Source organism: Calliphora vicina, chromosome 2, assembly GCF_958450345.1.
Source record: "Calliphora vicina chromosome 2, idCalVici1.1, whole genome shotgun sequence".
Taxonomy (NCBI): domain Eukaryota; kingdom Metazoa; phylum Arthropoda; class Insecta; order Diptera; family Calliphoridae; genus Calliphora; species Calliphora vicina.
In genome coordinates this window covers 71,477,488-71,502,100 of record NC_088781.1, presented here as the reverse complement: position 1 = coordinate 71,502,100, position 24,613 = coordinate 71,477,488, and the positions used below count along the sequence as shown (strand labels likewise).

Below are 24,613 nucleotides of genomic sequence, written 5' to 3'. Positions count from 1 at the left end.
ATCTTGTAACTTAAACATTTTTTACTTTCTGCCGAACTTTTTTACTTGGTGAAGAACAGCTGATGCTGTTGTTAAACGAGTTAATAACAGCTTCAGCAAGGCGAATTTATACAAGGTGGAGTCAGTCAAACAGCTGATAATTTTTTTTCGCTTTTTGGTTCTAACAACTGTCAAAGCTTGTTTTTATATTTAAATATCTACATATTCTAAGCTTATTAACAAAAAAATTATTGTTTACATAAATAATTAAAGCCCTCACTATTCAATTATCTACACTATATTAAGTTTAAATACTTATTTGTTTAATTTTTCATTTTGGTTTTTTGACATTTGTTAAGACCAATCGTTGTTTTTGTAGAACTGACACCACCTTGTATGAATTCGCCTTGAGCTTCAGCTAGTTTTATATTTAAAGTCGACTTCAACGTCAGAAGTATACTTTAACTTGTCTATGATAGACCTAAAGTCCACTCTTGAGTAAAGTCGAGTTTAATTCTCTTAAAGTATTCTTTATTTCTGACTATGATTATGGGCCATAGTTTTTAATTAAAATTAGTTAAAAATGTAATGAAATATTTGGATAATACCCCGAAATTTTACATCCTAAAAAATATTTTTTTTATAAATTATTTTTTTAGGTAATTTAAATCTAAAATCTAACTACAGCAATAGAGAGTTTTGTACATAGAGAACATAGAGCGGAAACTCGAAAAAAACTCAAACAAAAAAATTACTCAAAAAAGTTACACATACGAGTGTTGTTCTTGTTTTCACATAGTTTTTTTTACTAATACATTCTCACCTCTAAGGTTTTTGACAACTGAGTTAGGTCTTTGACAGGAGAGTTTCCGCTCTATGTGTTTTCTCTATGGTTTTGTATTTACGTGATATACAAAAGTTAAAAACATGACGTTTTGGTTATTTTTTTAAACAAACTTGGTTACAAATATTTTGAGGTTGTGGCAATACTGCTTCTTACAATTATGTCTCCTATCAAGGCGAATTTATTCAAGGTGGAGACAGTCAAGGCGAATTTATATACCAGGTGGTGTTGATTCTACAACAAGTACAACATTTACAAAAACCACATGCAATTTGTTTTTGTTTATGTGGTTTCAGCTGTCAAAATTTGCCTGTTGTTTTTGTTACTTTTACGTTTGTAGTAGCATTCGCCGCAACAAACACAAGATAATTTGACAGCTCAAACCTCTAAACAACATTATTCAGCTGTGCTATCAACACCACCTGGTATATAAATTTGCCCTGGAGTCAGTCAAACAGCTGATAATTTTTTTTTTCGCTTTTTGTTTCTAACAACTGTCAAAGCTTGTTTTTATATTTAAATATCTACATATTCTAAGCTTATTAACAAAATATTTATTATTTATATAAATAACTAAAGCCCTCACTATTCAATTATCTACACTATATTAAGTTTAAATACTTATTTGTTCAATTTTTCATTTTGGTTTCTTGACATTTGTTACCCCATGTCTCCACGTAGCAATATTTATTGCTGCAATTGTCAAATTTTATTGCGTCAATGAAATTTGCGAGTGTAGACCGCAAATTGCCATATGTAGCAATCCATTGCGCAATGATTGCTTTACTGATTGCCTGAGCAATTATTGCTAAGCAATAAGCTGTCAGTTCAGTTGTCATTAATGTAAAATTTCTTTTTTCTATTATTCAGTGCGAATAATTTATACATATTTAATTTATTTAAGTACCAAAATTAAAAAAACAAAGAAATTAGTGAAAAAAAATCATTCAACACAAAATATAAGCAAAATACACATCAGTTTTTCATAGAACTTCTCGCGTTGAAAATTTTGTATTTGTGACGTACGTTTTCTCCACCTAAAGCAATCAGCAATGGCTGTGCTGTTGTTCTGTCGACGTTATTGCTTGTGTTTTGCAATAAAAATTGCTACGTGGAGACCTAGGGTTAAGACCAATCGTTGTTTTTGTAGAACTGACACCACCTTGTAAGAATTCGCTTTGGTCACCAATGTTATATCATGTGTTGGTTAGTTTTCTTAACACATCGTGCACTGCACTACCGACACACGTTTCTAAACAGCTGAATTTAGTGGCTTTTTTGTTTGTAGAATGCGCGAAGTTTGTTTACTGTAAAGTTACGAAGGATACTTTGTATTTTAGTTAAAAAATTAATTAATGAAACTAGCTAAGTTTTCGAATAATTATATTGTATGTTTTCATTATTTTCCAATTCAAATATACCATTAATACTATGTTTCTTTTTTAGCGGTTATTTGCTCAAATAAATAAAGCGGTAGCCACAAGTTATAGTTATAAGACGGCACCTACATTATCGTGTTCCCTTTATTATCAATATCAGAACCTATCGAATTGTTTAACAATGATCAATACCAAACTATTCCGACATGCCCAAACTCAACACGGTGACGACACCGTAGATTTGGAGAATATTGTATTGTGCAAAGCTAATATATTCACGGAAGTGGAAGACAATGTAGTGCAAGAAAATCGAGATGAAGATAAAAAATCCGATAATGAAGGTTGCGCGAGTGACACTGATTCGGTTAATCTGAAATCAAATGACAGCAAGACATCAGAAACGGATACACACATGACATCTGAATCGACGCAATGCGTCTGGTTTTTTGAAGTTGAAGAGATAAATAATGTTGGCAATGTTGAGAAGGTATGTTTGTTATTTAGGTTTATTTTATTTCAAACTACTAATCAATTTTCAAACTACTATTTTCATTTCGAATTTCAAGTCGATTAATCTAAAGTTTAGATTCTAAACCAATTATTTTAATAATGGATCTGCATTTTTTGGGATCCAATGAATTCCCGGGAATTATTTTCTTTAGTTTTATGTGATGTTTTTTGAACATGACTTTGTCTAAAAGTCGATTAAAGCTTAAAAGATTTAATCCAAATAGACCAATAACAAGTTCATTATTTCAAAAACTCGTAAATGTTCAGGGCTGTCACAAAATTCTATTCCGATCGAAAGTGGAATTATTTTAGTAGTATTTAAAAGAAATGGAATGTTGTTTTTAGTTAAAAATAAATGTGCTGTTTTTTAATAGGTTCGCTCCTATTTTTATGAACGCAACTGTACATTTATTAAATATGTTTATAAATATTTTGTCATAATTAAAATCATTTCGAAAATGTTGAGTTTTATTGTTGTTTGGTAGAATATAAGCCATATGAAAATAAAGAGAAATAAAAAAATTAACGATTTCAGCGACTTATGTAATGCCTTCTTTATTCACTATGCAGTTGGATTATATTTTAATATTATTTTAACATGTCTTGACCATAAATTTAATTCTAAATTGTGGAACTTAAACTTTATTTGTTTTTCGTATATCCATGTTTAAAACATGTAAATTTCGTTGAAATTGAAGAATTTAGTCTTGCGAGAAAAATTCACTATTTTTGACACAGTCAAATAAAAACTTTAATAAAATTAACAAACACACTTTTATATTTATTTATTTATTTATTTATTTAGATAGACAATTTGTTAATGCTTATAAGATTAGTGAACTAAGCTGCTTTTTCGTTCTTCAATGCTCAAAACATGTAAATTGTATGAAAACTTAAGAATATACAGTGATGGACTTAAGTATAAGCACAACATTCATTTTGTATTTAAAAATTGCATTAAAAGCAGAAATAATATTATTTGTATTGAAACTTCTATTAACCTATTAAAGGTTGCTGCATGATGGACTTTGTTTTCGAATGTTTTTTAACATTATCAATACTTGAATTGTTAAATTTAACGTTATTTTTTGTTTTTCTTTAACAATAAAATATTAAAATCCGTCATCAAAACTCATTCTTTACTTTTTTAAAAAAGTTTAAATTATTCGAATAATTCGATTAATTTTAAACGTGTGATCGAATTATTCGAACAAGTTAAAATCTCTTATTCGAATTATTCGTTTTATTCGAAACAGAGAAAAGTCGAATAATTCGAATACCCTAATAGGCACACTTTTTTAGGCATCATCCAGTTATTTAAATTTTAATAATCAAGCAACAATTTTACATTTGACACATGCTCTTATGATCCGTTATTATTTTTTAGTCGCATGAAGCTGGTTATAACTCACGTGATTAGACGTAAACCGTTAACATCTATTTGAAAATAAGTGATTTTCAATAATATGTGATTTCTGTGATTTTCCGAACTGATTGACACACTAGGGTCTGGCGAAAGCGTAACACTGTATATGAAGGCAAAAGTATGGTGGAGGAATTGTTTTGGTATGGGGCTGAATGTCTTCTGACGGTGTGGGAGAGATCGTATTTTCCTTAACAGTTGAAGTAGAGATGATCGATATTTTCATACCTGTGATTTAATCACTGTGATTTAAAAATCACTGGTAACAACAGTTACTGAATATTGCAAGTAACAGGTACATTTAAGTCGTTCTTTTATATTTTTCAACATACTGTTAAATGTTGTTCTTTTATATTTTTCAACATTCACTGGTAACGTGTTAGAAAAATCACTGGAACAACTGTAGTAACAGGTACTTTTAATATCGTTCTTTCACATTTTTCAACATACTGTTAAATGTCGTTATTTTATATCTTTCAACGTTTTTAAAAAATCGCTGGTAACAAAACAAGAAAGTAACAGGTACGTTTAATGTCGTTCTTTTACGTATTTCAACAAACTGTTAAATGTCGTACCTTTATATATTTCAACATTCACTGGTAACAACAGCCTATTTTTAGGCGCATAATTTTATTTATCTCCAACACAGTGTATAAAATAAAATGTTAAGTACCATATCAGTAAATTCTCTTAAAATTGTGTTGCATTTGTTTAATTCTGTTATTTTCCTATTTTTTAAAAAAAAAGTTTTTAAATCAGCAAATATTAATTTTTGGTTAACATACGAGCAGATTTAAGAATGCAAATAATACATAATATATTATTCTTAACATAATTGTTATTTTGCTTAAAATAGACAAAACGTGATCACGGTCACTGTTTAAAAGAACAGTGATTTATAAATCACGTTCACAGAGAACGACGTTCTTCAAAAATCACGGGATCGCTCATCTCTAATTTGAAGGAGAATTTCAAAATAAGCGTAGAAAAGCTGAATTTACCTAAGTCATTTACATTCCAGCAAGACAACTACCCGAAGCACACAGTACATGACGTAAAGATGTGGAGATCGTATTTATTGACCAGATAATGGTCTTTAACATTTGAAGGAGAATTTCAAAATAAGCGTAGAAAAGCTGAATTTACCTAAGTCATTTACATTCCAGCAAGACAACTATCCGAAGTACACAATACATGACGTAAAGATGTGGCTTGCCTAAAATACGGTTCATGTCTTTACACACCCCCCGCAGTACCCAGACCTAAACCATTTGTGGAAGGAGTTGGAGCGAAGAATACGAAAACGCCCATTTTCAAATTAGACTGGACTTAAAGCAGTTTTAATGGAAGAATGGTATAACATAGGCGAAAATAGGACCAACAAATTAATCCACTGCATGCCAAATAGACTTAAGGCCGTTATTCGGCAAAAAGGACTGCCAACTAAATATAAAATTAATGTACAAATAGTTGTGCCTATACTTTTGTCCAGTAAAATAATGAATTTTTTAATGTTTTTTTAATAACTTTTTTTGCAAAGATTTATTTAATTTTCATGCTTATTACACCGTACGACACTCAATATTATACACGAACCGGATGATATACGTATTAAACAATGAATTAAATGGAGAAAAACTGCGTTTTCAGTTTTTCATTTCGTGATCCTGTTTCCTTTTAAAAGGACTTCAAATTTTCAGAGGAGTACATTTTTAAAAAATGTTTTAAAATACTTCTGATCATCCTACTATGTCAAATTTGGTGTCAAATGATCAAGAAAAGTTGTAAAATATTTCTTATTATTTTTATTTTATCCTGTAAGGATCAAAAGATGTCAAAAATGTTCTTTCAAATTTTTATCCTTGAATATCCTTTTAGATTTCCAATAATTTTTTTTAAAAAAATAGTGAGTTAAAGATCCTAATATTGAATACCACATGCAAAAATTTCATCCTTCTATCTTAAGTACTTAAGTGTTAAAAAATATTTTAAATTTTAATTATTTGAAAAAAAATATAACAAAATCCGTTGTGAAAAGCAACGAAGAAGAATTTTAAAAAACAAGTAAAATGGTATAGTCGGGCAAGCCTGACCTTATGATACCCTACACCGGGTATATGATTATAAAGAGTTTTCTTTTGATATGAAACTTATTTGTGTTGAATCTTATTTGAATACACACATTTTTGGTAGTGGGCCTTATATGGGAGCTATGACTAATTATGGACCAATCGTCACAAAATTTGGTGGGATGAATTGCGAATATATGAAACATATTTGTGTTGAATTTTGTTTGGATACTGACATATTTCAGAGATTTATGTATATTAATGACATTTCGAGAATGTTGCTTATATGGGAGCTATGGAATTAGAGTATCCAAAACCGAAACCGAAAACCGGTCAACCAGTTTTTTCAACTTTGTAAACTCGACCGGTTTCGGTTTTCTTTAACATTCCGGTTTTTTGAAAAACCGGTTTTTGTAAGACGGTTAACCGGTTTTAATGAAATATATTTTCAAAAGCTCATTTCAACATATTTTTGAAAAATTTTGATACCATTTTTATGGAAAATTGTAGCATTTAGCAATATTTCGAAAAATATATAAGAATTCCAAAATTTTAAATTAGCGTATTTTTCATATTGAATAAAAATTTAATATAAACCGGTTAACCGGTTAAAAGATAAAAAACAAAACCGGTTTTTTCAAAAACACACTTTTTCGGTTAAACCGGTTTTTTGGACACTATATGGAATATTGTTGACCGATCGTCACAAAATTTGGTTGTGAGAGTTCGGCTTACATAAAACTTAATTGTGCTGAATTTGGTTTGAATATGTTTATAACTAAGATATTTATGAGAGCTTAACTATTTTCAAATAGGCCAATTGTATGGGGGCTAGTATAAATAATGGGCTGATTCTAACCAAATTCAATAGCCTTTGTTCTTGGGGCAATATAAAGGTTTGTGCCAAATTTTGTCGAATTATCTTTAAACCTGCGACCTGTAGTTTGATTACAAGGTTTACATGGATGGACGGACAGACGGACGGACATCGCTTAGTCGACTCAGAAAGTGATCCTGAGAAAGACAATATTTTTGTATGTTGCAAACAACAGCCCTAACCCTTTATACCTCCCCCACTATGGTGGTGTAGTTTATAAACATGCACTTTCTTAATAACACTTTTTTTGTATACCAATACATTTTTTTTTATATTTTAATTTGACCTTTATATATATAAAGGATGAAATTTTGGCATTTAGTATAGAATATTTGGGTCTTTAACGCACTATTTTTTTAGCTCATTTATATTTTTTTTGGAGTCGTGTTATTACAGAATCTGAATTTATGAGAAGAAAGTTACGTTTTTCAAATTTTGCCGATATAAAAGTTGGTAATTGTTTTTAGCGTTAGTTTAAAAGTTAAACTAATGCTAAAAATATCTTAAACATTTTCAAAATCTTATTTGCTAATAAAAAATGTATTGCTATATATGTATTATTTACAACCATTTATCAAAGATTTATAAAACAAATTTTCATACAAAATTTGTACTTAAGACTTTTGATAAACGTTTTTGAAAATTTTAAAAATTTTATAAAATCGAAAACCGCAAAAAACCGCAAAATGTTAAAATAGAATATAATTCTATCTATACATTCCCTTCTTTAATCAACATAAAATAGTTATGGCCTTTTTTGCGCATTTATGCCACTTTTTTACTTCCAAAGAACTTTTTCATGTAAAAAAAATAATAATAATAGTTTGTTCGGAATTTACCAAAATTTAAGTACGTGGATTCATAATTTCTTTAAAAAAAGATCACAAATCAGTTCCCAACAACATACATACACATCTGCTCAAAATAATAGATACACCTAATTGGAAAAAATTTCAATGGCGGTAACATTGAAAATTTCCTCGCAAGCGTTAAGAATACATCATATTATTAAAATTTCTATCTGGCAATGTCATGTCAGTAAAAAATCTGGCAACTATTTGCTTTCATGTTGATTTTTAAAAACGAATTTATTTGAATTACAAAAAATTATTTGCTCATAAAAATAGATACACATCAGTAATTTGTAATTTGTTTATATACAATTTTTTTTTTGTGCAATTTTTTGTTCCTATTTACGTGAAACAGTAAGTATAATTTAAATTTTAGCAACAATTTTATAAAAAATAGGACTCTTTTGAAGAAAATGGGACGAAATCATCATTGTACCGAAGATGAGAAAAAAATTGTTCAAACGATGAGAAATCAAGGAAAATCATTACGGGAAATAGCAAAGAGCATAGGAAGATCTTTACATTTTGTCCAAAATGCTTTATCTAAAAAACAAAAAAGAGAAACTCGCGGTAGACCAAAGAAAACCAGTCCAGAAACAGATAGGCGGATCGTCCTTATGGTTAAAAAAGACCCTTTCATATCATCGAAAGCTATTTCTGCGGAGCTATGTAACGAAATCAGTCCACAAACAGTTCGTCGTCGTCTTTTACAAGCTAAATTGCCGGGAAGAATTGCCAGAAAAGTGCCACTAATGCGCCAAAAAAATATCAAGACAAGATTAGAATTTGCTAAAGAGCACTTACAATGGTCCGGGTGTGAAGGCGAAAAAAAATGGAGAAATATTTTATGGAGCGACGAAACAAAAATAAATTTGTTTGGAAACGACTGCCAAAGAAATGTACGCCGACCAAAAGGAAAAGAATTCCACGTTAAATTTACAAAAAAGACGGTAAAACATGGCGGGGGAAACATAATGGTTTGGGGTTGCTTTTCATGGAATGGTGTTGGTCTGATATTCCGAATAGAAGATACCATGAATGCTAGTGGGTATAGAGACATATTGGAAAACGTAATGCTTCCATATGCATCGGAAAAAATGCCATTAATATGGACATTCCAGCAGGACAACGACCCAAAACATAGTTCAAGAATAGTTAAAAACTGGTTCTTGGAGAATAACGTACCTGTTTTAAGCTGGCCCAGCCAATCCCCTGATTTAAACCCAATAGAAAACTTGTGGAGTGAATTAAAGATAAGGCTTTCGAAGGAAGTTTTCAAAAATAAAGACGATTTATGGGAGAAAACGCAAAAAATATGGTACGAGATTCCATTGGAGAAGTGTCAGAACTTGATATCCAGTATGCCCAGAAGAGTGGAGAAAGTTTTACAAAACAAAGGTGGATATACTGGATACTAGCTTTACTTTAATAATAAACTAATTTTTTTAAGATAAAATTTATTAGCTTTTGTTTAATAAGAATTTTTAAAAATGTATCTATTATTATGAGCACCAAATTTTTCGAAATTTAAGAAATTTAATTTACTTTATAATATTTATTATTAATTATGAAATATTTTGTTTTTGTTTTTTACTCTCCTTTTAACTATAAATAAAAATCGACTGAATTTTTTTTATAATTTTACAATATACTATTATTTTTTTTCGTTTTTAAAAAATAAATTTTGGTGTATCTATTATTTTGAGCAGATGTGTATATCAATATTATTAATACAAAAAAACTATTTTATTCAATAAAGAATAAGATATTTTAATAATGAAATATACACCTCAATTCCATTTTAATAGATATTAAATGTAGTATTTGTTTTATTACGTTTGGCCTGCTGCTACTCTTAAACCAAAGCTTTGAAGAAAATGTTCTGAACAAACTATATGTAGAAAAGTGTCCTCTTTCCAATGACATATCATTTATCACCACAAGTCACCATATAGCTGCCCCTATGTGCGTAGTAACATAAACAAATAAGTCACTCAATTCGGGGATTTACCAATTAAAAAAAAACAAAAAAACAGTTTAAAAAGTATAGAAAAAAAAACAAATATGTGTTTACGTTTTAGAGCTTCCAGATTTTGTTCACGTTTTACAATAGTCTGTATAAAAATAAATTTGTTCACGTTTCTGAGACGTTCACACTTTCGAATGTTCACGTTTTCGTGAGTTCACTGTATTTCCATTAGATTTTTTTCCAATTAATTGTGTTAATTCGCAAAATCAAAATATTTTATTTTTTAAATTTTGAATTGGCAATGTTTTGCTTATTAACACTTTTCAAATTTAAAATATTATTGAAATCATTCGGTATTTCAAGAAATCGTTTCGAAAAAACATTTATTGTTAACACGATAGTATTACAAATTGTTTATTTCTTTGTGGATTGATATTTTTCTGCAAACTTTATTTTTATTTTTTATTTTCTTGTAATTTTTGTTTGCCATATTTGTATTTAAGATACATATGAAAATAAAAAGTTTTTGAATTGTTTTAAACAAATCTTGAATACCGACCGTAAATCAAAAAAATCATTCGTATCAAGGCGTATTAATCGGCAACAAACACAACAAAGACAATATTTTTTATTTGTCAAGAGATTGAGAATGTCAAAACAGAAAAATTAAAAAAATAAATAAATAAATAAATTACTGGTAATTTTTTATAAATGCGTCGAACGTGAATAAAAAGCTTAGTGATTACAATATAACTTTTTAACTATCCATTTAACAGTGTCCATCTGTTTGTGTAAAACTGTAGCAAGTCCAAAATATACAAACTAATTCTTGTAAGGAGTTTGTAATGAAAATCAGCATTTAGCTTTGTCTGTCTGTTTAAAATACTCACAAGTCCAAAATACACAACCTAATTCGCGAAAGGAGTTCTAAGCATTAAGCTGTATATGTAAAATACTCGCAAATCCAAAATACACAACTTATTTAATTGATTTTCATAAATTTATTTGAATAATTTTTCGTTTTTTATTTTTTCAATTTAAATATTATAAATGTCAACCACAAAGAGTAAACAACTATTTGACACTTTCAAACTCAATATAAATAAACAAACAATAAATCAGCTGTGCTAGTAACTTCACCTTATTGAATACACCTTGATTCGTATTTTATGAAAATCTAATAAAGAGTTTTTGACAAATAATATTACTCAATATTGCCTATAAATACCTTTAATATTTACTATTAAAAAAGTTACAAAAGCTTATGAATAATATCAGAAACTTTAAATACGATCAGTATTTGGGAAAATAGCCTTTATTTTTTATTACTGCAGCACATATACAAGGCATAGAGTCTGGGGACTGTGCAGGGCATGACATAACCTCCACGATATTGACCTGAAACCATTCCTTTGTCAATTTGCTCGTGTGTTTCGGGTCGTTGTCTTTTTGGAAGACCCATTTAAGTGGCATATTCAACTCTGCATATGGCAGCATAACTCTATCCAATATTTCCACGTACATTTTTGGGTCCATAGTGCCTTTTATTTCGTATATTGTACCAACACCGTTGTATGAAAAGCATCCCCATATTAATGCATCCGCGCCACCGAGTTTAACTTTTTTTCTTACTAAAAGACTAGTAGCACTATAATTCCTTTTGTGAGTAATTCGTACAAACTGGTTTTATACAAATTATGTTCATATACTTGGTCAATTCACAAGGTCTCTTATCAGTCATATTGTCATAATGTCTTAATATATCTAGACACGGCAGCTCGGCTTAACCGACACTTAGGTATTCGGCGAAGGTCTCTACTGGTTGAGTACTATTATTTTAGGACATTTTTTACTTGAAAAACAATAAAAACCATTGTGAAATATTAGGACATTATGACAATATTACATGATAAGAGACCTTGTGAATTGACCAACTGTTTATTTTTATTTTTGCTTAAGTATACTGATATCCCATGTAACATAGCATGAAGTCAATAGTCACTTTAGTGTCTCTTAGTAACCTATGGTCAATAATGAATCTAATCGAAATTCGGTTATTTCCGATCTACGTATATTTCACTAGTGTTGTTTTTATACCCACCACCACATAATCTTGGGATTAGCTATGAAATTTGTCTCAAATATTCTTTGTTGATCAAAACGCTTTGGTCAAATCCAAAAAAGTTGATACATATTTTTTTTAAAACTTTTTTGCAATTTTCTTTAAGAGTATTGCAGATAATACATTTTACACACGTTATTCCTATTATAAAAGAACAATTTGTGTTAAAAATGGTAAGAAGTAGTCAATGATTTCTCCTAGCACATATAAAAATATCTACCCGGAATAAGGCTCTGTACTTTTAATTGTTTATTACAGCACTATATGTATGTATATCTCTATAGTTGCGCCTTAAAATGTAAAGAAAATTCAAAGTCTACTTATGTTTCAAAGTTTACAAATTGTTTTCTAAATAAAGACCATTTAGTTAATTTCAATGTTATACATTAGTTTTGCAAAAACATCCAACATATGTGAACCATCCTGTAGTCTCATTGGATACCCATTAAACGTTTTCCAAATTCTTTAAAATTATCAACACAACATTTCGAGATCCGGTCGCTTTAAAATTTAATAAAAAAAGCAAACATATCTTCCACCTTTTATAAACATACCCAGTTATACACAGGTATATAGATACATCCATATGCACATAAATATAAGACTTAAATGGGCTCTTATGAAAGCAACCTATTGAAAAATTTAAACAATACAAAGCACTTAATATTATTTTACGACTGTCCTCTTAACCGCAATACATCGTCTTAAAAATAATTCATGTTGCAAAAGAAGATGCATAATTGATATGAAAAGGAGACATTTAGGAAAAAATCATAGGGCTTTACAATTATTGTACAATATACATTCATACATACATATGTATATATGTATGTATTTTTAAACATCGTATCATTGTGTTATTTTTGTTTCAGTCTTTTCTACTTTCATGTTTGTATGAATGTACATTAGAAATGCCCTTAAAAAATAGATTTGCTTTGGACTAACTGCTGCAAAATATGTGGCCAATCGGATAAATCAATTAGAAAGTCGTTAAATTGTGTAACCACTTTGAATCGATTTCCGGCAGGATTTCCAGTTATCCGATTGTCCTCATATTTAGCAGCAGTTAGTTTTAGCCACTAAAGAACAATATAAGACCAATCGATGTAAAGGGCAGGTCTAATGTTCATATTTATGTAGTATGTTCATTGGGGATTTCAATTATTCGAGTTTTATTCGATTTTGAAAATTTCCTCCATTATTCGAACGAATAACGAGTAATAATATTATTCGAATAATTTAAAAAAATATATTTAAAAATGCTCAATAGTTTTTTTAAACAACGAATATTATTCGTTTGTAGTCATTGTCACTTCGAGTCGACATCGACATCAACTCGACGCTAAATTGGTATTTACTAACAATGTTGTGTTGATGTCGACTCGTTATCGATAATCTAAAAGAAATAAGTATCATCCCTATGCATTTCGTGACAGCTGTTGAATTTTATTTATTATTCTTATAAAAAATGCCTTTTTCTATTGGATTCCAGTGAAACAAACAAATCCTTAAGCTTCAATGTAATGAAAAGAAGCTATGATTTGAATATTTCGCTAGTAAATATTTCATATGCAGCCGGCACTCGGCCGGGCGAAATAATTTTTTACACTATGGTAGTACGTGGTAGGACAAACTTTTTTTATTTTGTTTACAATAGATAACTTCGCTAATAGCAACATTTTTAAGTGATTTGAAAAGTGTCAATAGAATTGACTTAAGCCGGAGTTCATCCCTACCATGTTTAAAATTAATTGAAATAAAAAAATAAATAAAAAAAATAATTAAAAGAATAAATAAAAATAAATTGCAGCTTTAAGCTCTGCCATTACGGTTTCAAATTGCTTCCCATTGTTGATTTTATTTTTTTTAATTTCTCTAATCGCAACTATTTTTAATTTTTGTATGAGTCGTTGTCAAATATCGTGTCGACAGAAAATACTAGTTTTCAGTCAATGTCGACTTTAACGCGCCTTAGAAAATTGCAAATTGCTGTCAATAGTTAACAATTGTTATCGATATTGACTTCGCAAATACCATTTTTGTGCCGTCGACGTGACTTAATGTCGACAACGACATACATAATAGGGGTGAATGATAGTTATAAACATGTATTAACGAACGTACGCAAAATAGATGTCCGCTTTGGCTGACTGTAGTGAAATGTAAAAATCTGAGAAATGGTACGGAATATTTAAAAGCGATTAATTTATTTTTAAAGTGTATTAATGTAGGTCTCTATCCGGTATTTACACAATAAAATATCTCTATTGGTTTTTGTTTAATTGGCTTTAGTACCGGTCGCGAACGTACGATTTTTCCATATGTTTTTTTTTTTTTATTATCACCATGCATTTTCCCATAAATAACTTCAAATTTTCTTAACAAACAAGTAAAAAAGTATGGGCTTGTTCTATAGATGTATAGATGGAAAATGGGTAAAAACCCAATTGGTAAATACCCTGTAAAATGGGTAAATTGGGTAAAAACGGGTAAATACCCAGGTGTTTACTAAAAATGTGTGTAAAAACTATCTTGAAGATTATGTGGAGCAGAAAAACATTGGATGGTTCAAGAGAATGATTTTTTTATTTAATTTTATAAAGAAAATTAAAAAATTGTACATAGTAGTTGTAAAATAAAGGCCTGAAGACTTCTATTCACTGTTGCTGAAACTTTCAATATTAGTTTCACTTGGGAAATAATCAAAAATAGTATGAGGTGTCGGTGAAGAATGGATTATTCCAGTAGAAGTGGATGGTATATCATCAAATGATTCAAAGCCGGCAAATTTGAAAAACCGGTTTTCGGTTTAACCGAAAAAGTGTGTTTTTGAAAAAACCGGTTTTGATTATCTTTTAAAAAACCGGTTAAACGGTTTCGGGTTTTGTCTTCAAAAAACCGGTTAACCGGTTTATATTAAATTTTTATTTAGTATTTTTGAATTTTTAAAGCTATATCTTTATGCAATTATTTGATATCTTTTACGAAATATTGTCAAATGCTATAATTTTCTATAAAATAAATCAATATTTTTAAAAATTGTATCAAAGTTTTTCATAAATATGTTTGATTGACCTTTAGAAAATATATTCCATTAAAACCGGTTAACCATTTTACAAAAACCGGTTTGTCAAAATACCGAAAAGTTATAAAAACCGAAACCGGTGGAGTTTAAAAATATGAAAAAACCGGTTGACCGGTTTTCGGTTTCGGATACTCTAGATATAAAACAGACTTTTGCAGCATTATCGGCAGTTAACCTATTGCGTTTCTTGGAATTAATAAAACTTTGTGTGCTGAATGAACGTTCTGTTGCAGCTGATGTGCAGGGAGCTGTCAAAATACGAACAGCTACCCTGCTCAGTTCAGTGGTGCGCATATGCTTTTCCACCAGGTAGAAGGAGATATTTCTTCTATATTACATTTTACAACTACTAGCACAATAAACACATACCTTCTCGCGGAATTACAAATTTATTTCGCCTTTTTGAATGTTTTTTAGTTTCTAATATGAATAAAAATATTTTTAGGTTTGATTGACATTCAGTTTTTGAAAATATTTTGATATTAAAATCATTTTATAAATACCCAAAAAAAAGATTAAAAAAAGAAAGAAATATACCTGGTATTTACCCAGTATTTACCCATACATCGGGTAAATACCGGATAGAATCCCATCTGCACTTATTTGGAACGAAACTTGTGTAGATACCTACAGAAATTAAACATTTATGACCGATAAAGTCCAATTTCGGGAGGACATTTGTATGGGGGCTAGGTGAAGTAATGGACCGATTTCAGCCAGTTTCAATAGGCTCCGCCCTTGGCCGAAAAAGAATTGAAAAATTTGGGAAAAATGGTGAATTTTTGCTATTTTTAAGACACTAGATGCACTTTTTTTGGGTAGGTATATTCCCCTTTTTTATACCGAGATATAACCGTGTTAAAATGTAGAAAAAGTGATAAAAATCCATCTTGAGCAAAAAAATATTCGTATGTTCGACAAATATGGATATGAAAATATTATTCATTCGAATTAACAATTTTTTCGTCGATTAATCGAATAATTTTTATTCGAATGACAACCCTTTAGGTGTATTTTATGTAATCACATTAGGGTTCCTAATTTCCAGGACTTTTTTCTTTCCCGGCAGACATTTTTTTTCGAATAAATTGACTTATAATTGTACCAGGTTTTTAAAAGAAGTATAAAATAACTATATTTGGTTGTACAATGTTGGTCCAGCCTTTATAAGGGTTTCTAATTTAATAGTGGCATTTTATCGGTATTGCCACAGTCGTAATTTTAATCAATATAAAATCAATAAATTCTTTGTTTAATTAAAAAACATAAGAATTTCGACTATGTTAAATCTAGAAAACATTCGTAGTTAGAGAGATAAACAAATTTGAATCACTATTATTATTATTTTCTCTAAATATGAATAATATTCGTTGAATATCCCTAAAAATTGTAATGTTAGGCATCTTAATAATTCCTTTAAGAGCATAAAGTTTAAGTTAGATTCATTCTTAATAACCAACTTTTTCTGCTGTGACTTGAGTTGAGTGAAAATAATTCGGTTATTTCAACCATAATACTTCTTTTCCAACTGACTATCGGTTGCTAGAACCGAAAAAAATCTATGGATATAATAGAATGATTCAATTAGCAACAAATTTGGCCATCGAAACGAATCTGAAAATAGTAACTTTTAGAAGAAAACTTCCCGACAAACATTTCTCGAAAATTAACAAAAAAATATTCCCGGGAATTCCCGGGAAATTTTTCCCGCGTAGGAACCCTAAACATACACGTTCTTTTTTTTCGATTTTAAGCCAAAAATTTAACTAATATTTTCTACACTATTTTCACTTTTTCTATAATTGTTTATGTGTTTTGTTTACACATAGTGGTGGACAATAAAATGGAATCACCAATATTCACTATACGATAACTTAAATAAATAGATAAAAGCAATGAACTACACAAAGACAAAACCTGCTTCCTTCATGTCTTCTGGTAAGGGAGAGGCTAAGCGTCCAGGCATATTTAACCAGGTGGCAGCGTAACGACAGCTGATTTTTTTTAAAGCAGATTTGTCATTTTTATTATTCAATTTTATACTTTTTCCAAAATGTGTAAAGGATTTATTAATCGGTTTTCTAGTTTCGTTGGTATAAAACAAAATGTATCGTACGCACGCGTTACAAAATTTATCTCTTTAAAATTTAATGTCAGTTTCAATCAAAAATTTCTGCGAAATTACTTCAGATAGAATTTTCATACTTTTTTATAGCTATAAGTAGCTATCCTACATTATATAAATAAATATGTTATCTGGAAAAAATATATTTATATTAATATTTTTTAACTTTTAACATCGTCACGCACTTGTTACATTTGTCACGCACAATTACACCGTATGTACTTTTATAATACATACTTGGTTGTTTCGAACAACCTAAAAAATAAAATGCAATACAAAACAAGTAAGAAAGTATGGTCGGTCAAGCCCGACCATATAATACCCTACACTAAGTAAATGAGCAAAATAATTTTTCTTTTAAAATTTCAATCATTTATTTTCGTGAATGATTTTCGGAAGTGGGCCTTATATGGGAGCTATGACCAATTATGGACCGATCACCATGAAATTAGGTCATGTGATTTATGTCTATATGAAAGTTATTCCTGTTGAATTTTATGTGTATTCCAACATTTTTAAAAGATTTATGCTCTTTGAAGTGATTTTCGGAAGTGGGCCTTATATGAGAGCTATGACTAATTATGGACCGATCATCATAAAATTAGGTCGTGTGATTTATGTCTATATGGAAATTATTCCTGTTGAATTTTATGTGCATTCCAGCATTTTTAAGAGATTTATGCTCGTTGAAGTGATTTTCGGAAGCAGGCCTTATATGGGAGCTATGACTAATTTGTACATTTGTATGGGGGCTAGGTGAAAAAATGGACCGATTTTAGCCAGTTTCAATAGGCTTCGTCCTTGGGCCGAACAAATTGTATGTACCAAATTTTATCAAAATATCTTCAAAATTGCAATTGTCTGAGTCTAATTTTGTGTCCAGACGCAACAAGTAGTATATATTGAAGAAAAAAAAGTGTAACATGTGCGAAACGCGTGAATTTTTTAATGGATATATAATATCAAAATGTTTTTAATCGGGTTTACCATCTCAAAACCCACACATAATACCATTTTCCGGGAAAGAAATTCTAATATCAGAGGCTGTATTGAAACATATATCAATTTCGTAACGCACATGTTACATTATTTCTTATTCTATTAAACTTCATTTATCTAAAAAACTTATGCTAAAAAACTGCAAAACTTTAGCCCAACATATTCACTCACAAAAGTAACGGAAAACGAAGGAAAAAAAACGTTATTTTTAAAAATTCAACTTTGCAAATGATGTTGTAAATCTACAGATTATATTTAACATAATTTCTCTTCTCTCTTTACAATTTGATTTTTTACCCATACGGATGACTTTTCTGTGGAATACATTTATGACAAACAATGTCATCAAAAGGGTGAATATCTAATAATCAATTCCAATACTCAAATCCTAATATCATAAGTGATTCAAACAATAATCAAAACAAGTTCGAATAAGTTCATGAGAGAATGATAAATTCACCGGAAAGGTACTTATCACAGTCCACAAATCAATGTCTACACACTATCCGCAAATTAAACTTCAAACATATATATCATTTTGGCGGCTCAACCAATTGCACTAGTGCAACACGTAATCAAACACTAAATGTAACTCCAAACGCCACAACAGCTTACTAAACAACACTTCATGAATTCACAAACATAACACAGTCAAGACAGTCTCATAAAATCTACAACAACGGAATGGAAATAAATTAACATGACAATGACTAAGAATGCAGAAAATCATATGATAATAAAAAAATCCATTAACAATGCTTACATGAATTTCCCCATAAAGAACCACGATTGATAGTAGTCAAAAAGCATAAGAGGATCAATGATAACCAAAACTTTATCATTGCCAAATTAGAGTTAATATCTTCAGAATATATCAACATATTAGGAGCAAAAAGATCTGACGGAAAAGAAAACAAGCTGAATAAATTACAAGAAAACAAAGCAAATGACACATGACTATGAACAAAGAAAAGAACAATATTAAGATTAGCCCGTCAATAACTTAAGAATGATATAGCAGATGGGAATGACATTATTAAGAGTGCCAGTCCTGATGATCAAGACCATTCAGAGTTTAAAAAACATTAATGAAATTTCCACAAACCATTCGATAAAAACTCTTATGTGCAATAGATATCAATGAAATGTTATCTGTCTTTATCTTACTAAGAGAAATTTTTTGGAGAAACTTGAAGAACTAACATTAGTTAATAGCTATTGGCGAAGCCGGTCGTTCAGCTAGTAAAATATATAATTTAAAATACCTATTATACAACCAGCTGCAATTGATTTTTGGTCCTATGAACTTAGAAATTATTAAAGTTAAACTTGCACGTTAACAAAATAAACAATTATGTCATGATCTGGAAAGCAGGAGGTCTGGTTAGAAGAGACCAATTTTAGAACACACACGTACATGCACCTGCAATTGGTACCTCGGGCATTATTCATATTGTACATATAGAGTAAAATGCAAATTAGTCCATTTAAAAATTTCTCAATTTAATTTAAATTTTTCTTAATTTCAATTGTAATTTTCCCAATTTTAAATGGAAATTCTCTCTTAATTTCATCGTGACATTCTCAATTTTAATTAAAAATTTCTCAATTTTAAATAAAAATTCTCAATTTTATTTCGAATTTTCTCAATTTAAAACTGAAATTCTCAATTTCATTTGGAAATTTGTCAATAGAATGTATAATCTCAATTTCAATTAAAAATGGTGTAACTAGATAGGTAACTGAGAGCCAAAAACCTAATTCATGAGAATGTATTGCATGTATTTTGTTATTGTATCACCCGTATGTGTGAAAAGAGAGTAATTTTTCAATATGTATTACGCTCTCCTTCCGTTCTATGTATTTATTCTATGGTGTAGACCAGTAATGCGCAGCCCATACCACAATTGTGGAAAATAAAATCACACGTATTCTTATGCTCTTACATTTTAATAGTCGTTGTCCACTCAACGAGACAACTAGGAATACGCATGAGCACTGGTGTATGACTTTTTCTTTATTTTTTCAGTTTTTGTATTTGTGTGTTTGTAGGTGCACTGAATAAAATAAAGAATTGAATGTGTTGGTGAGAGTAAGTGTATTGGTGAGAGGATTTATTTTTGCGAACCTCTGGTGTAGACCAGTGATGTTCACGCCATACAACAATTGTTTGAAAAATTTACACACATTTGTTATGCTCTTTTAACGACTTTTGTTCATTCATCGCTGAGCATGCGAAGAAAACACATAGGGCGGACTATCGTAATTTTTTTTCTGAAATTTATTAAGCATTGTTGTTGGTTGTTCTTGTTCGAAGCATAGCAAACACACGCGTTTCAATTACAATTGAACACAATAAAACAAAGTCAAAAATAAATACAAAATTTAAGAGAATTTCGGACTTACAATGTATATTTTTTCATTTCCTTAAAATTTAAATTACATTCATTTAATAAATTGGTTTTATTTGACAAAAATCCTAAATCTAAACTTTCTTCATTTTGTTATTATTTTAAGTGTTTGACATTATGTTTGCTGGGTAGCTCTCTCACCAATACATCTTCATTTTTATTTTTGAACATCACTGGTGTAGACCAATGATGTTCATTTCATTGTGCTTTCGCGCTGAGTAACAACACACATATTCTTATTCTCTTTAAAAGAGCATAACAAATGTCTCATTTTTTCAGAAATTCATTAAGCATTATTGTTGGTTGGTTTTTGGACGAAGCATAGCAAACACACGCGTTTCAATTACAATTGAACACAAAACAACAAAGTCAGAAATAAATAAAAAATTTGAGAGAATTTCGGCCGTTTAATGTATATCTTTTATTTCCTTAAAATTTAAATTATATTCTTTTAATAAATTGGTTATATCTGGCAAAAATTCTAAATCTAAACATTCTTTATTTTGTTCTTATTTTAAGTGTTTGACATTATGTTTGCTGGGTAGCTCTCTCACCAATACATCTTCATTTTTATTTTTGAACATCACTGGTGTAGACCATGACACAACAATATAAATTCTCAATTATAAAATTCTTGTAACGTCAAACAAAAGAAAATATGAAAACAAATCAAAATGAAAGTATGACTTATAGAGGTAAATATTGAAAACTTTATCTAGTGATTCTACCTTCTACAATTACTGTATCATGGTGTAGACAATTTTAATTTAGTTACTTAATACACAGAAAAAAGTTTCAACATAAATATTATGATTTGATTTCAATTTATAACATTTATAAAAACTTTATAATATTTATGAACATGTTCTTATTCTGAATGGAAATAGTTTGGGGAAAAAAATTCCAGTTCGATTAATAATATTTATTACAAAATTCATTCCAATTATGAGTTTCTTTTTTCTGTGTAATAAAATAAATAAAGAGTCATAAAAATAATTAAAGAAATCAATTGAGCAATAAAATTGGATGAATCATTGATTTTCATTTTCATTTTTAAATTTTAATTTTTTCTACTAAAAATAGTTCAAAAAGAACCTAAGAATAATTGTCCGTTTTAGTCAAGGTACGCTACCTATTCGAAACGGTAAGAAGGTACCGGTAACGATGATTTTGATTATTTCGGTAACTGAAATGATTAATAGAGTTCACAAATATTAAAAATAAACTCAATTATTTAAATCAAAAATTTGTGCAATATCGGAAACGAGTGACGATGTAGCTTTGCGGTGACGAGGACAATGACGCTAACCCATCTTGGTTTTAGGTCCTATAAAATCGCGGTTTCGGTGTTGTTTAAAATAGAACACATACAACTCTATTTTATTATATAGACAAAATATATTCTAATTTAAATAAAAAAAAATGTTGAAGTTATATGTATTTTTATTACAACCGTATAATAAATTTTATTTTTTCCAACACTGTAAAAATGTGTGGATACGTTTTGTTTACATTTGGATGTAAACAAAAACAAACAAATATTTTAGGAAAGGATGTAGAAACAATCAGTATCATTCCTTTAGAAAACACCAACAGTCTACTAGTAAGAACTCTGTGCTGAGCAAATATGGAAAAAAGGCCATTTAAGAAACATGCTGCGGATGCAAAACCGTAGTGCGCATTATTTTCTAAGCAAGAAAAGTAACAATATACGAGTAGTATGAGTTGTTGTTAAGGCGTCAAGGATTAACGATTTTGAAGATGAAAAAAACATGTGCTACGTAAAATATACGGCTATGTAGAATAAGTAACAATAGATTTCTATCTCACAGAAATGGGGCAAATTCATTTAGTTTTGTTTTATTTAGACTAGAAAACTATACATTAAATAAAATTATACATTTCCTTTCAATAGAGCGTTTAACCATCCACATTAATTACTGCTACCAATAAAATGTTATATCAAGTACATGTGGAACATAAACAAATCTAAATGCATACTTAAATTAGTATTAAATACGAGTATTAATACATGTGATTAATTCGCAAATTGTCTTTAACTTGAACAGAACTGACTTTTATACTTGTTAGTAATAATCTTCTTTATTATTAGCAAAGGCAAAAATCATTTATGTTTTAGTTTTATATTATTAACATTTTAAACATTCAGTTCACGCAACGGCCCACAATGGTTGAAGAGTGGCCGAAATTCATTTTTTTCATGTTCGCCGATTTGGATAATTTTTTGGTAATTTGTTGTCAGATATCAGAATATTATGATTCAGTAATATTAGGCTGATATATTTATTATTTGTTTGGACAGACACGATCGAAGTTCATATATATGTTCGCTTATTTAAAATGGCATGCAAATTTAATGTATATTCAATCTATTGGTACAATCACAGTAAACTTATCATTTGACTTTGTTGTATATTTTCGTAAATTACAATTGCCATAGATGAATTTTATTTTCGAAACAAATGAAATTAAAAGAAAAAATATTTGCAAGACAAATAATTTAAGTATTTTAGGAAATATTCGATGAAAACTTTAAATTTCTCGCGATTTTTTCTACAAAATTTGTGTTCAATATTGTAAGAAGTCTAATGTCAAAAAACGAGAAATTTTAACTTTAAATCTGAGATTTCTCGCAAAATTATGCTTAGTTCATCCCACAGCTCTTACCAAATTGGACATTTTCGAAATCTCTCCGCGAAATTTGAGATCTTCAACTATCCTATTGAACTATAATCTAATGATGAGGTCTGATCTGATCAAAAATATAACGTATGCGGTATAAAATTGCAACACTTGCCAAAGAAAAAGTACATGAGCTATTAGTGTTTTAGGACTTATTATCTACTGTTTGGTCATATGTCCTAATATATTATGATAGTTTAATAAAATTTTTGTTGTGTTTCAAACTAAAAAGTTCTAAACTAATAAGACTATTTGAACTATGTCATAAAATAATACTTTGTTTTGTTTAAAACACAACAACAACTATTATTATATATTAGGTCATTATAACAATATGACTAATAGCAGACCGTGTGAATACCCCAATTATGTTTTGCCTTAATACTTTAAAACCCCGTTTGAATGAAAATCTGACTTTTATTTATTTCAAAATGTTAACAAAATAAGAACTATCTTGAAAAAATATTTGCAAGTTTTTCCATATTTTATCTATTTTCATCGGAAACAATTTGTTATATTTTAAATCAAGTGGCAGTGAAGGGCAGAGAAGTGGACTTTTTTTTGGAAGTAAATAAACCTATTATTGATAAGATGTGCAAATTTGAACATAATCATTTTTCCAAAAAAATATATGTATATGGATGTTATAAATTGCCAATTTTGACTTTTTTGAAATTTGTTTTGACCATCATTTCATAATATATTAATTAGAATTAATATATTATGAAATGTGTATACAAAATTCTTCTTAAATTTTCCATCATCCAACTGTCACGCCCATATGATTCAAATTCCTGACTTTCTAAAGATAAACAATGTCCCAGTGTTTTTAAATTAAAACTAATTTGAGATTTTTTGGAACTTATTAAATAGCAGAGCTTTTGTAGATTATTTAAAATAAAAAGCGATAAAAATAAGATCATGAAACTCTAAGGAAACATCGCTATTCACCCTCAATTTCATTTGAAAATTTTGTTCAGTGATGAAACAGACATTTGGTTAAATTGTCTCATTTGGAGCGACATACGTTTTTACAACTATCGATGGTCAGAACGCTACAGTCAACGGTGAGAGGTATAGAGACATTCTTACAAACAGACATGTGGTTTCAGCAGGTTGGTGCCACTTATCAAACATCGCGCGATGTAAATTGATTGACTGAGAGAGGCATTTGGTGAACGAATCATTTAAAAAAATGGGCCTGCTAACTGGACACCTCGTTCATGTTAATTTACGCCATTAGATTATTTTATCTGAGATGAGCTAT

General features: G+C 29.4%; 1 protein-coding gene across 1 annotated transcript in view; it reads left to right on the top strand.

Annotated features, from left to right (window-relative positions):
* Positions 1-2,095: 2,095 nt before the first annotated feature.
* LOC135951473 (pseudouridylate synthase RPUSD2-like) overlaps positions 2,096-24,613 on the top strand; it is a 196,701-nt gene continuing 174,183 nt past the window's right edge. The window contains exons 1-2 of the mRNA XM_065501129.1: positions 2,096-2,211; positions 2,270-2,689. Coding sequence (XP_065357201.1) covers positions 2,179-2,211; positions 2,270-2,689 — 453 coding nt within the window. The 5' untranslated portion in view covers positions 2,096-2,178. The remainder of the gene's footprint in view (positions 2,212-2,269; positions 2,690-24,613) is intronic.